The sequence below is a fragment of the Stegostoma tigrinum genome, chromosome 7 (genome assembly GCF_030684315.1).
Source record: "Stegostoma tigrinum isolate sSteTig4 chromosome 7, sSteTig4.hap1, whole genome shotgun sequence".
NCBI lineage: Eukaryota > Metazoa > Chordata > Chondrichthyes > Orectolobiformes > Stegostomatidae > Stegostoma > Stegostoma tigrinum.
Window position 1 is genome coordinate 52859706 of NC_081360.1, and position 14000 is coordinate 52873705.

Consider the following 14000-nt stretch of genomic DNA (forward strand, 5'->3'; position numbering starts at 1 on the left):
ACACATCTTGAACCTAGAAATATATTGCAACCTGCTGCTGGTAAGTGAGCAAGCCTCATCCCATCTTCCCCTTTCATTCTCCAATCCACTCCCTCCACACTACACCATTTTAGTGTCAATTTTTAAGTTGGTTCAGCCAGGGAGTCCCAGGATATTCCACTCCTCAGTCTGATGAGCTGCCCACTAGTGGCCAATGAGCACTGGGCAGCAATTCAAGGTATCCAAGGTCTAAACCTGAGAAGTGATTCAAGTTTTTCACAGTCGACTAGCAGTAATGTGACAGATGCCCAGCAAAATTACAATCGCTTTGGGTGAAACAACAACAGTTAGTACTTATGCCCCACCCCTTTAATGTAACAAATACCCTAAGGGAATGAAGATTTCAAGTGGAGTCAGTTTGGTGCACCATGAGTTATTACTGTCAATATCTTTCTTAAAGTGGTAGCTAGTATTTAACTGTTCCTGTTTACTAGGCTAAGAATTAAGTTAAGGTAAAAAGTGAAGCAAAAGTCTGCATTGTGATGATAGGTTGAAAAAGCTCAATTCAAAGTTTTCAAAAGCCCCACCACCCAATTCCTGATTGAACAAAAAACCTCTTTCCATCTGCCCTCTCTCTAGGTTATGTCTATCACTTGCTCTCACAGCTTGTTGCTGGTCTGCCAATCTTCAGACATCTGCTATCACTCCTGGCTCAGGTTAGATCCTGATCCTTGCCTTCTGTCTTGCCTTCCACATTCTTCCAGTCTGCCCACTCAGTTCCATCAAGGCCTGCTGAAAGTGAAATACTCGAAAGAATTGATACAGCTCAGGCCCTACTGAAATTACATCTCCCCTTAATGGTAGCCAATCTATCAACAAACAGATAGTGCTTGTATTCAAAAGTTTGGCAGTAGCCAGACATATGGACAATAGCAATGTTTTTCAGTAGCTTTAAAAAATGAAAATGTAAACATCTTTTCAAATCTATTTTATAATAAAATTGATGATAAGCCTATTCTAACCAGAACTTGAATCCAATTCTCTGAACTTGCTTCATTTTTAAATATGAGTTTGTGCCTTTGTTATTTAGGTTTCCATTCACTCCTTTCCAGACCCCAACAATGTGAGTGACCTCTATTGATTATTTCACTAAGAGTTAAAGAGAAATAGAGCGGAATAAAAACACGTGGAGTGAGCCAAATAAATAGGATTCAAAACTATAAGTGTAAGCTTTACACATGTGCAGACTCACTATGAGTAATTTTCAATTTATCAAATTGTAAAAATCTACTTTAAAGAATGTGAGAAACAAATACAGTGACAAGGAATTGAGAGATACCTACAGGAAGATACAAGAAGGATGATATGCAAGATAGAAGAGAGAGATAATCGTCAGTAAAAATAAAATGATAAATAGAAAGGCAACATCAAACATAAAAATGCAAGAAAAGATTTTGATTAGAAAGCATCAGAGGAGATAGAGGAGGTAAAATGTTTACTAAAGTTTCGTACAAGGTTTTTGTATATCAATAAAATGGAAATGAAATTAAGGTAATAATTAAATAATCAGTAGTTGTTTATTTTTGACTAATTCAACTGGAAACATTTAAAGACAATAACTGCTGAATTTAATTAAATGCGATGTTGCATTGCAGGGTTCTGAACATTAAAGGGGTAATTTTCCAAGGATATACTGATAGGAGGAAACATCATCAGCCATCAGTGCGTCAACATCCCAAATCAATGAACTTATAATGTCCTTTTGAACCACCACATTATTTAGCCATAAGGGGAATCAGAATCCAAACTGAGAAGCACATTTTATTAATGAGCAATATAATTAAAATAATTAATTGTCTTATTAAATCCTTTCATGTTTAATGATAAGTGCAGTGAAAATATTGTCCACTTGTGTGGGAAAGCAGAGCTAGAGCACTTAAATATACAAAACTCACTAATGAATCCAATAGGGAATTCAGGACAAAACCTCTTTATGTAGATAGACTAAGTGTGATTAGAATATGAATCTCATGGCTACAAGGAGTAGTTGAGGTGAATAACAGAGAAAGAATTAACAGGCTATGGTGATTGGGTAGACAATGAGCAGTGGAATAAGATTCATGTGGGTCATAAAACCCAGAATGGACCACTGGAACCAGTGGTCTATATTGTCCATTTTTTTGTAATATTTGCTTCGAAGTAAGTTAAAGCAATGATAAAAAAAAAACAGAACTATCAGCAGCTGACCATTTCATTTGGGGAGATTACAGGTTGATTAATAGAGGAAATTGGAAATGTCCCACCCTTGCAATAGGTGTTAACAGTGAGGTACATTTGTAAGGTGAAATACAGGGATTTACTTTATCTTAAAGTCTCCTGAAGAGAATACAGTGGTGATGCCTTTAATAGAATTAATGGAAGAATAATCAAGTATTTCATGCACTGTTTAGTCCACTTCAGATGAGGGCTTTACTTTGTTTCAACAGAATTTACAGGACATTACTTCTAGTGTGGCCACTAGAGTGCTTTAAAAAGGGCTTGAAATTCTTGAAGCCAAAGTATGTTGAAAGGCTGAATACTGTTGGGAGCGGAGAATACCAGAAAGGGTATGCCACAGGCAGAGAAAGCAAGCAGCAGAATTTCAGGTGCACTAAGATTCTGCCGGGAGCTGGCATGTTATACAATCAGGCTTCAGGAATGGTTCCGTAAGTTACCATGAGAAACATAATCATTTCTGGAGGGGATTATTTTTGAAATACTTGAATTCTTCACTGATAGCAGTAAAAATTCAAATAAGAGACAGTATGTCCTCACTACCTGAACTCCCTGCCAATGGAATGGCTTGGCGTCAGCAAATGTGGGATGGTACTTTGATGCAACCCCCAGCAGGCACTTTGCTTTGTTTAGAGGCTCAGGTCTGGAGCTGGGAGGTACAGGGTTCTGATCTGGGACTCATGTTGGCACAGCAGGCCCTCAGGAAATCCAGACCATTATTTTTTAAGCAGACTGAGAAAGGTAAAATACCTTAAGAAAGGCCTCTTTTTGCTCCAAATGCTTGCTTATTAGTGGTGTCACATGGTCAGTGTCAGCATTTGGCCCCAGTTTATCTTGACCTCTACACCAGTCTTCATCCCTCCTGTATTCTTGTTCCAGACTCTCAAGGACACTGCATACCTGACAATAGGGAGCAATCATTAGGGCAGACAGTTCAACACACACAGCTTCCAAGATTGAGCAATTATACAGTCATGGACCACCACATGGTCTTGACTCAGGAATGACACTCTCACCTCTAAACCACAAGATTAAGGATCGCAATCTGAGAGCACATAATCTAAACTAATACTTCAGCAGAATGCTCAGGGGACAGCTGCACCAGAAGTGGTGCTATTTTTTTTCAAAATAGGAAATGCTTTCCTGCAGAGACTGATGAAAAATACTTAATGTCATTACTTCTAGTGGAAAAACAGAACTACTGATGTCCTGGAGAAGACATATGTTTATCAGGATCTGGTGGATGGATTGCAACTTGTGACAAAATACTACAAAGAGTTTGGGGGAGTTGACACTGAAAACTGACACAAATATCTCTGCCTCATTTTGTTGTCAATGACTAATTATCTCAATTATACTCTGAAATGATACCGATAATGCATGGAATTTATAAAAGGGAGCTTGTCTGTCAAATATGACTTAAGTAAATTTGTGAACACAATGGACAAGACTCATTCAGATGGAAACTAATTGTAAAGCAGCATGTATCAACAAATAGTGAAAAACATTTTTTTTTCTGTTGTATTTCAGAATTTCAGCATTGGCACTTTAAATATGTACATATAATGGCTAGATAAAATGCACGTTTGAATTTTATACCTGTTCAGATGTCTTATAGAAAGCCACGGATGCATTAACCAGTTTGAGTCTGTCCTCCATCTTCAGCATCAGCTGTTGCCAGTGAAGTGCTACTTTCTCAGCACATTCTCTGATGGCATCTGAGTCATAGTGGCCAGCCTGTAGCATGGTCTCAGCCTTCTGCTGTACTTGAAGGGCACTTTGGTGGGTTTTCTGTAAAGAAGTGGCATGAAAGAGGGACTATGTGTAGGGAGGAAAGAGAGGTTTGCATAGAAATGCCAGATAGATGGTAAAAGGGATTAGGTGTGAGTAATGAGATGTGGGAAAGTTAAACATTTTTAAAGATTTGCAATGAATTGTTAATACCAATAACCAACAACAGTAGAGAGGGACAATACTATTTTAAGGGACGTAACAAAATTTGCATTATTGACATACTTTGATATTACTAGTTAGGGTTTGATTTGTGTTTAAAAGCATTAAGTTTAAAAGTGAGGTCAGCAGGAACATAGGTGAATCCATAATTACTTCTGCTTTTCATCTGTGCACTATATGGAGAAGGAGAAATATGAATGATCCAATATTCATGTGGATTATGGCCAATTTGATTGGTACATGGAAATGTAGTGGATCAAGTGATAATACTTTGGCAGCATTTCCCTCATCTCCAGTGTTTTCAACAGTCAAAATAAAAAAAAACAAAGGGGATAATTCCACCCTGTTTGGCCTGAAAAGTGGCAGTGGGTAACTTATGTGCTGTAATTTTTATTGAAAAAAAGTCAGGTGTATACTATCTCAGCGTGAACCTGCCATCTTGTCAGTGGAAATACAATACAACAAAAGTGCCCTGTGAGATGCCCAAAATACCTCTCAGTTTTCTCCCATGTTTGCCTCCCTTTTCTGTCAAACTCAAACCACATAAAAATAGAACATTGGAACAAGGTGTGGTTTTGTTCTGCAAGTGAATAAGTTGCAGAAGTCCTGATCAAATAGCATTTGCCTACAAAATAAATGAAAAGAATATCAAAACCTCCTTATCAAAGGCCTTTGTTAAACTAGTTTATGAAAGAAATGTTAATGGAGCATAGTTTAACAAATTAGCAGATATGTAACAAGACATGATGATTTTGGATAATATTTCAGGCACTTCATTGTTTCTTTTTGGATTAGTCAATTGCCAGCATCAATGTATCATTAAAAAAAGAGGGAAAGGATAAAAATAAAAGAAATTATAGGCCCATTAATCTAACCTTGTATGTGACTAGAGTCTTTCATTATGGACAGAGCACTTGATAAATAAGAACCAGTTTAATTTTTTGAGACAACCACAAAAAAAGTGGTAGATATGGGAATGTCTTAACATGTTACGTACACGGACTGAGAGCAGCTGGTCACTGCACATTCGTACCCGTAACAAAATGTTGTCCAGGGCATTTCACACCAGAATTATGCACACATACCTCAGTTGCGATTTTGAAATCTTATCCAGTATTTGTAGCACCAGAACTGCGTTTCAAATAACCAAATACTACACCTCTAAACTAGAATCGTTGTGCAAAGATGTGCCTTCTGATATCGCCTCTGAACTGTCAGTCTAATTTTAAGACTATGTCCCATCCTAGCAAATTCTGTGACCATTTTAAATAACTCAGCATCTTAGTTTCAGTAGGATAATCCCCATTGTGGAAGGATTGTCTTACAAGCAAAGGCTAAACAGGTTGGGTCTATTCACTGGAGTTTAGAAGAACGAGAGGCGATCTCTCTGAGACTTGTTGGATTTACGGGGTGAAGAGGATATTTCCCTTCATGGGACAGACTAGGACTAGAGGGCATCGTTTCAGGATAAAGGGATGCCAATTTACCAGAGATGATCAGGAATTTCTTCTCTCAGGCAGTTGAGAGTCTTTGAAACTCCTTGCCATAGACGGTTGTGGGGGCACAGTCCTTGTTTCAATTAAGCACTAAGACAGGTGGATCCTTGATAGTAAGGATAACAAGGGTTACAGGGAAAATGCAGGAAAGTATATATGAGGAATGTCGGATCAAGAATGATCCCCTGAATGGTGGAGCAGACTTGAGGGGCTGAATGGCCAACTCCCGCTCTTATTTCTTATGGTCTTAAGCTACTTAATTAGATCTCCCCACAATCTTCCATTTTCTAAAGAATATGAGTCTATTCATTGCAATCTATTCTTATAATAAAATCCTTTTAGGCTCTAGCATTCTGGAGAAATTCCATTCCCCTCCATGGTCAAATAACCTTTTTGAGGTGTGTTGCCTAGATCTGAACACAGTGCTATAAAAAGGGTCTAACCAGAGTCCCATACAACTGTAAAATGAACTTTTATCTGAATGAACAACAAAGACAGCAAACATGGCCCTTGACATGCAATTCTTCAGGACAGTGCCTTGCTGACTATGGAATGGAAATGAAGAAACAGAAATACAAAGATGACCTATTGTAATTAGTTACTGGAGCACAGAAACAGGAGAAGCAGGGGAAACAGCAATTCCTCACATAGAATTTTCACTTGGAACACGGTATGAAAATGCAGGAAGAAAATACCGTTTTTACAATGCAAGATTTTTAAAATCATTACCTTAAAATGGCTTTTGTTGAAAATTTGTTGGAAATAATCTGGAATAAGTCATGTGAGTTTAGCTAATACGAAGGAAGGTTGATATTTTAATGAATTCAGTGTGCTGCATTCATTGTACGGTGCATCAGTTTTACTGGAGAAATGGGTTGTTCAACGTTATGGCTTATTTTTATTACATTCTATTTGATGCATTAGAACCGTTTTATAGCTTGGGATAATAAAGTGTGAAGCTGGATGAACACAGCAGGCCAAGCAGCATCTCAGGAGCACAAAAGCTGATGTTTCAGGCCTAGACCCTTCATCAGAGAGGGGGATGGGGAGAGGGAACTGGAAGAAATAGGGAGAGAGGGGGAGGCGGACTGAAGATGGAGAGAAAAGAAGATAGGTGGAGAGTAGAGTATAGGTGGGGAGGTAGGGAGGGGATAGGTCAGTCCCGGGAAGACGGACAGGTCAAGGAGGTGGGGTGAGGTTAGTAGGTAGGAAATGGAGGTGCGGCTTGGGGTGGGAGGAAGGGATGGGTGAGAGGAAGAATGGGTTAGGGAGGCAGAGACAGGCTGTGCTGGTTTTGGGATGCATTGGGGGAAGGGGAGATTTTGAAGCTGGTGAAGTCCACATTGACACCATTGGGCTGCAGGGTTCCCAAACGGAATATGAGTTGCTGTTCCTGCAACCTTCGGGCGGCACTGCAGGAGGCCCATGATGGACATGTCATCTAAAGAATGGGAGGGGGAGTTGAAATGGTTTGCGACTGGGAGGTGCAGTTGTTTGTTGCGAACCAAGCGGAGGTGTTCTGCAAAGCGGTCCCCAAGCTTCCGCTTGGTTTCCCCAATGTAGAGGAAGCCACACCGGGTACAATGGATACAGTATACCACATTGGCAGATGTGCAGGTGAACCTCTGCTTAATATGGGAAGTCATCTTGGGGCCTGGGATAGGGGTGAGGGAGGAGGTGTGGGGGCAAGTGTAGCACTTCCTGCGGTTGCAGGGGAAGGTGGCGGGTGTGGTGGGGTTGGAGGGCAGTGTTGAGCTAACAAGGGAGTCATGGAGAGAGTGGTCTCTCCGGAAAGCAGACAAGGGTGGGGATGGAAAAATGTCTTGGGTGGTGGGGTCGGATTGTAGATGGCGGAAGTGTCGGAGGATGATGCGTTGTATCCGGAGGTTGGTGGGGTGGTGTGAGAGAACAAGGGGGATCCTCTTTGGGCAGTTGTGGCGGGGGTGGGGTGTGAGGGATGTATTGCGGGAAACGTGGGAGACGCGGTCAAGGGCGTTCTCGACCACTGTGGGGGGAAAGTCGCGGTCCTTGAAGAACTTGGACATCTGGGATGTGCGGGAGTGGAATGCCTCATCGTGGGAGCAGATGCGGCGGAAGCGGAGGAATTGGGAATAGGGGATGGAACTTTTGCAGGAGGGTGGGTGGGAGGAGGTGTATTCTAGGTAGCTGTGGGAGTCGGTGGGCTTGAAATGGACATCAGTTACAAGCTGGTTGCCTGAGATGGAGACTGAGAGGCTCAGCAAGGTGAGGGATGTGCTGGAGATGGCCCAGGTGAACTGCAGGTTGGGGTGGAAAGTTGGGTTGGGGTGGGAAGCCCAGCCTATCTCTGCCTCCCTAACCTGTTCTTCCTCTCAGCCATTCCTTCCTGCCACCCGAAGCCGCACCTCCACTTCCTACCTACTAACCTCATCACACCTCCTTGACCTGTCCGTCTTCCCTAGATTGACCTATCCCCTCCCTACCTCCCCACCTATACTCTACTCTCCACCTATCTTCTTTCCTCTCCATCTTCGGTCCGCCTCCCCCTCTCTCCCTGTTTATTCCAGAGCCCTCACCCCATCCCCCTCTCTGATGAAGGGTCTAGGCCCGAAAAGTCAGCTTTTGTGCTCCTGAGACGCTGCTTGGCCTGCTGTGTTCATCCAGCTTCGCACTTTATTATCTTGGATTCGCCAGCATCTGCAGTTCCCATTATCACTTATAGCTTGGGATATCATTTTTATAAGTTCGATAAATGCCATTCATTACAAATCTTCTTTATTACTTTTGCAAGTCATTTCCTCTGTGCTCCAATGTGATAACTCAGCTAGAGCTGCAGTACAAAATGCTGCTTTGACATGTAAATGGAATTTGTATCACACTTCTGGCCACGTTCCACAAGTCTGTCAGAAGCAGCTCTGAGGAAATGATCTTCCATTTAGTCACATCACATGCTGATTTATTACTTTTAAGAAGTTTTTTGGATCATTCATATGTCTTTGCCAATTCATCTGGGTTTTAGTCTCTAAGGCACAGTAAATCTTTGTTGTGTTACATTATAAAGCAAGTGGAAAAATATGTGCGAAGTCAGAGATACATCTGGTGCTGTTTGTTAGTCTTTATAGAATGTGCGAAGTAAATCCATTTGACACAACGGAGCACAAAACCTTCAATTTATATCCCAATGCAAAACTAAGCATTACCTCTATGGCCAGCTGAAATTGCTCATGTTCTCGTTGAAGCTGTTCTGCCTCCGATAGGGAGCTGGCATTAACAAGGCTTGCATTGAGCATAGACTCTCCATTTCGTATCCAGCCTAATACCTGCAGGAGAAAAACAGAAGTTCAATATGGTATACTCTTAAAGCATTCTCACCATACTGTATTCCCTTTTAATTGGTTAAAGATGAATAGTTCCCAGGAGTACAAACATGTGAAATTCAGTCTTTTACAATCCTGCCTCCACAGTGCATGCACCATGGTCAGTAACAATCCCTGAGGGGATCAGAGACAGATGTTTCAACCATTCAACAGAAGAAAAGGAAGAGGACAAAGTTGTTGAATTGTCAGGATTACTCTTTGTCCAGAAATAACATACAGACTCCCAGGACTGTTACTATATGAAATAGAGTGAGTCGACTCAGTCATCGTAAGCACAAAATCCAAGTCTAAAGCAAATCACCATTGATAGTTCAGCATTGATCCATATTATTAGGGATTACCAACATAATCTTCACATTTATGATGATGGCCCAACTTTAAATTTTATAAATATCGGGAGAAACAGAAACATTCAGTTAATTATTTCTGTGTAATTATCAAATATAATTAATTATTTTCTGTGAATACCATGTTATGATACGCATGGGCATTACTCTCAATAGAAATTTTGTGGGACTCAAAAAAAACACTGACTCTTGGATAACACCTTCGTTATTTGAGACAACATTGCTCAGCATTCAAATGTCAAAGATATAAATGGCTGTGGATAGTAATCCTGAGAAATTTGATTCCACAAGGAGCAGCACAGACAAGGAAGTACTTCCCACTAGTTAAGTAACATCAAGCCTTTAGGAATTATTTCCTGTTAATCATACTCATTGCCTTCATCACACAGCATTAAGAATCTTCTACACATAATTTATTTAACACATATTCGCCAGTTACTTCTCAATTTCAAAATACAAGTCATTTATTTCAGCAGTGATACAGTGACTTCTCCCAAGTTTGTTTGAGCTTCAGTCACTATTTTTTCACTTCTATTCAGTGTCATTCACAATTTCAAGGCAATCTAACCGAAATGGGTGGCTGCATCTAAATCTTTTTGCAACTAAATTGATGAACAATATTAGCTACAAAATTTTCTTCTGAGATTAATCTCATTCTTATTTTCGTTCACAATCTAAAAAAGGCACAGGGATATAAGGAAGAAATTTTTAAAAAATCTTGTATTTACTAAACAAGGTATTACAAAGGTGTGCAATGTTGTTCATTGGAGTTGGTAAAATAAATTGTATTTATTCTCACTCATCATGGGAATAGGTGCTAATGTATATTATGTTCATTGTTTATTAATTATGTTTAATTGTATGTAGGCAGTGCAAATTTATTGTTAAGATTCTTAGTAGTGTAGATGAGCAGAGAGATCTCGGTGTCCATGTACACAGATCCTTGAAAGTTGCCACCCAGGTTGACAGGGCTGTCAAGAAGGCATACAGTGTTTTAGCTTTTATTAATAGAGGGATCGAGTTCCGGAACCAAGAGGTTATGGTGAAGCTGTATAAAACTCTGGTGCGGCCGCACTTGGAGTATTGTGTACAGTTCTGGTCACCGCATTATTCGAAGGATGTGGAAGCTTTGGAAAGGGTGCAGAGGAGATTTACTAGGATGTTGCCTGGTATGGAGGGAAGGACTTACGAGGAAAGGCTGAGGGACTTGAGGCTGTTTTCATTAGAGAGAAGGTTGAGAGGTGACTTAATTGAAACATATAAAATAATCAGAGGGTTAGATATGTATCAGTGATAATGGGAACTGCAGATGCTGGAGAATCCAAGATAATAAAATGTGAGGCTGGATGAACACAGCAGGCCCAGCAGCATCTCAGGAGCACAAAAGATGACGTTTCGGGCCTAGACCCTTCATCTCTGATTCTACTGTGAGCCCTGGCACACCTACCTAGAAACAATGCAAAGAAGTGGTTAGGACCAGTGATGATCTCGGATGAAGGGTCTAGGCCCGAAACGTCAGCTTTTGTGCTCCTGAGATGCTGCTGGGCCTGCTGTGTTCATCCAGCCTCACATTTTTTTATCAGTGATGATCTCTGATGAAGGGTCTAGGCCCGAAACGTCAGCTTTTGTGCTCCTGAGATGCTGCTGGGCCTGCTGTGTTCATCCAGCCTCACATTTTATTATCAGAGGGTTAGATAGGGTGGATAGGGAGAGCCTTTTTCATAGGATGGTGACGGCGAGCACGAGGGGGCATAGCTTTAAATTGAAGGGCGAAAGATATAGGACAGATGTTAGAGGTGGTTTCTTTACTCAGAGAGTAGTAAGGGAATGGAACGCTTTGCCTGCAACGGTAGTAGATTCGCCAACTTTAGGTACATTTAAGTCGTCATTGGATAAGCATATGGACGTAGATGGAATAGTGTAGGTTAGATGGGCTTGAGATCGGTATGACAGGTCAGCACAACATCGAGGGCCGAAGGGCCTGTACTGTGCTGTAATGTTCTATGTAATTCACACATGAAACTATAGTTTCTGAGTTCGGAGGTACATGCTTAAAGTGCATATCCCTGTTGCTTATTAAAAAGAGTATATTAACATAGATTCCAGTTCTAGCTATCACTAATTGGATTTTTGGAATATAACAAAGTATGCCCACTCAGCCAGCAGTTAAATGTTGAAAATAATCTATGAAGCAAGGAACTTAACACTTGTAAAGGTGGTTTTCTTGGGTGTGTGATGCTAGATCAGGAGTGAAGGGATTACAAAATTCTTTTTCTAAACCTTTGCTGAAAGTTATGCATTTTCCACTAGTTTATTTTTTATCTTTTTCTTATTTTGTGTAAATTGATAACTGATTCATCCCACACCAATAAAGATTGGGGACCCATATTCTTGCCTGCCAGTTTGGTTGAAGAATAATGCATGGTTAGGTTATGGGAACAGGATTTTGATTAAACAAAGGACACTGCCTTTCAGTTTTAAATGAAAAATTGCAATGATTCTAAATACAAATTTCACTTTAAACATAATTTTCTGCATTACCTGTTTAACTTCTGCCTGTAGGTGACGAAGCTGTAAACATTGCTCTAGACGCTTTTGTGTCTGGTCAGCATTCAGCTCGAGCTCTTGTTGTTTATCATGAAGAAACTCCAGCAGCTCTTGCACTTGTGTTCCTAGATCCATGTCTTTATCACATGTTAGTTCAATTCCTGATTAAAATAAGCACATTTCATAGCTTATTTGTAGATCTATTGCCCTGTTCACACTTCTCAGCAGCTGAATTCTACCCATTATTGTTAAAATAGAAAATCCTGTATTAGAATAGAACTCCCTGCCTTCATTTAGAAATGTGAGATTCTGGAAAGATTCCAATTAAATGGAAAATAGGAAAAGTAAACCTATTACTAAAGAAAGTAGAGATGCAGAAAACAGGAAACTAAAGGCCAATTGTTAAATGACTGTTGTGGACGATGTGTCAGAATGTGAAAGGCCTGTTTAATCAATTTGTTGGAATTCTATAAAGCAGTAACATGTGCTGTGGATGAAAGGGAGACAGTTGATGTACTGTACTAGATCTCCAGGTGGCATTTCACAAGGTTCCACATAAAAGGTTATTGCACAAAGTAGGAGCTCCCACTGGGCTTCCAACTTTGTACTACTTATATCAATGACTTTAATGAGGGGATTGAATGCATCATGGCTAAATTTGCAGGTCACACAAAGACAAATAGATTAGCGTGTTGTGAAGATGACATAACAAGGACTTTGGCCAATATGGATTGTTGAAGTGAGTGAGCAAAAATCTGGCTCTTGGAATATAATAATGGAAACATGAAGTTGTTCTCTTTGACAGGAAGAATAAAAAAAAGCAGAGTATTATGCAAGTGACTGCAGAATTTCGAGGTGTAGATGGATTTAGATGTTCTAGTATACGAGCCAGAAAATGTTTGAATGGCACAGCAGCAAATGGAATTCAATCCTTTAATTTGAGAGGAACTGAACATAAAAGTAACAAGGTTATACTTCAATTATACATGGCACTGGTGTGACTACATCTCAAATACTGTGTCATGTATTGGACTCTTTACTTAAAGAAGAATGTCAAGGTGTTAGAGGCAGGTTTACTAAATCAATACCTGGAATAAATGTCTGACAAAGAAAGATTGGTCTGGGCTTTCTCCACTAGAGTTCAGAAGAGTGGGGGCTCAAGGGTTATCAAAGGATAAATGAAAATGTGGAATTTGGAACACAAACAGATCATTATCAAAGGTTGGAACAAGCTTGAAAAACCAAATAGCTTATTCGTGCTCTTAATATGTATGTTTACATACTCAAGAACTATCACTTTGAAGTAATACTTACTATCTTCATTCCCACTACAAACAATAGGAGATAATGTCTTTAGGAAGAGAGCTGCATAAGTAAAACATTGTGCTTTCTTAACAAATTAAATAATTTAGGTTAAAACTTGCTTTTGTACATAAAACTAATGATATTCAAATATACTAGCAGCTATGTTTAGACTCTGTTTTCCTTTCATTAATTTCTATCCAACTGAAAATACATTTCTAGTTGGAAGTAACTAGATACCCCTGAAATACCTCTCTTGCATAGCACTATTTTGAAATTATGTGAGATTTGTCAACAATTACAACACAGATAACAGTTAGCTGTTGTTTTGGAACTCCACTGAGCAAAAGTCTTTCTCAGGAGGTTAGTACATGTGGATACAGCAGTTCCACATACAAATTTAAGGAGCAGACTCAATATGGTATGTGGAGGTCCTACTAATCTCAATTCACAATGATTCTTTGAGACTGCCTCAATTATAGTTATATAGTTCCTGCTGTAAGGAATAAGCAACTTCTCAATGCAATCAACAATAAGTATGCCTTCACTGACTGCAACTACCAAGATAACAACAATTCTACTGTGAGCCCTGGCACACCTACCTAGAAACAATGCAAAGAAGTGGTTAGGACCAGTGAGAGTTAATAACAGAGCAGTGCTATCTACTGCAAGGCTGCCGACTGGTTACATGCTCAAAAGACTGCCATTGCTAATAACTCACTGAGACCTTAAACTTGCTTCTACTG

General features: G+C 39.9%; 1 protein-coding gene across 1 annotated transcript in view; it reads right to left on the reverse strand.

Annotated features, from left to right (window-relative positions):
* The window catches only part of kalrna (kalirin RhoGEF kinase a), a 693809-nt gene that overhangs the window by 281262 nt on the left and 398547 nt on the right, over positions 1-14000 (reverse strand). Inside the window, exons 15-18 of the mRNA XM_059647272.1 lie at positions 11947-12113; positions 8882-9001; positions 3853-4044; positions 3004-3153 (exon numbers count right to left, since the gene is read on the reverse strand). Of these exons, the coding sequence (XP_059503255.1) occupies positions 3004-3153; positions 3853-4044; positions 8882-9001; positions 11947-12113 (629 nt within the window). The remainder of the gene's footprint in view (positions 1-3003; positions 3154-3852; positions 4045-8881; positions 9002-11946; positions 12114-14000) is intronic.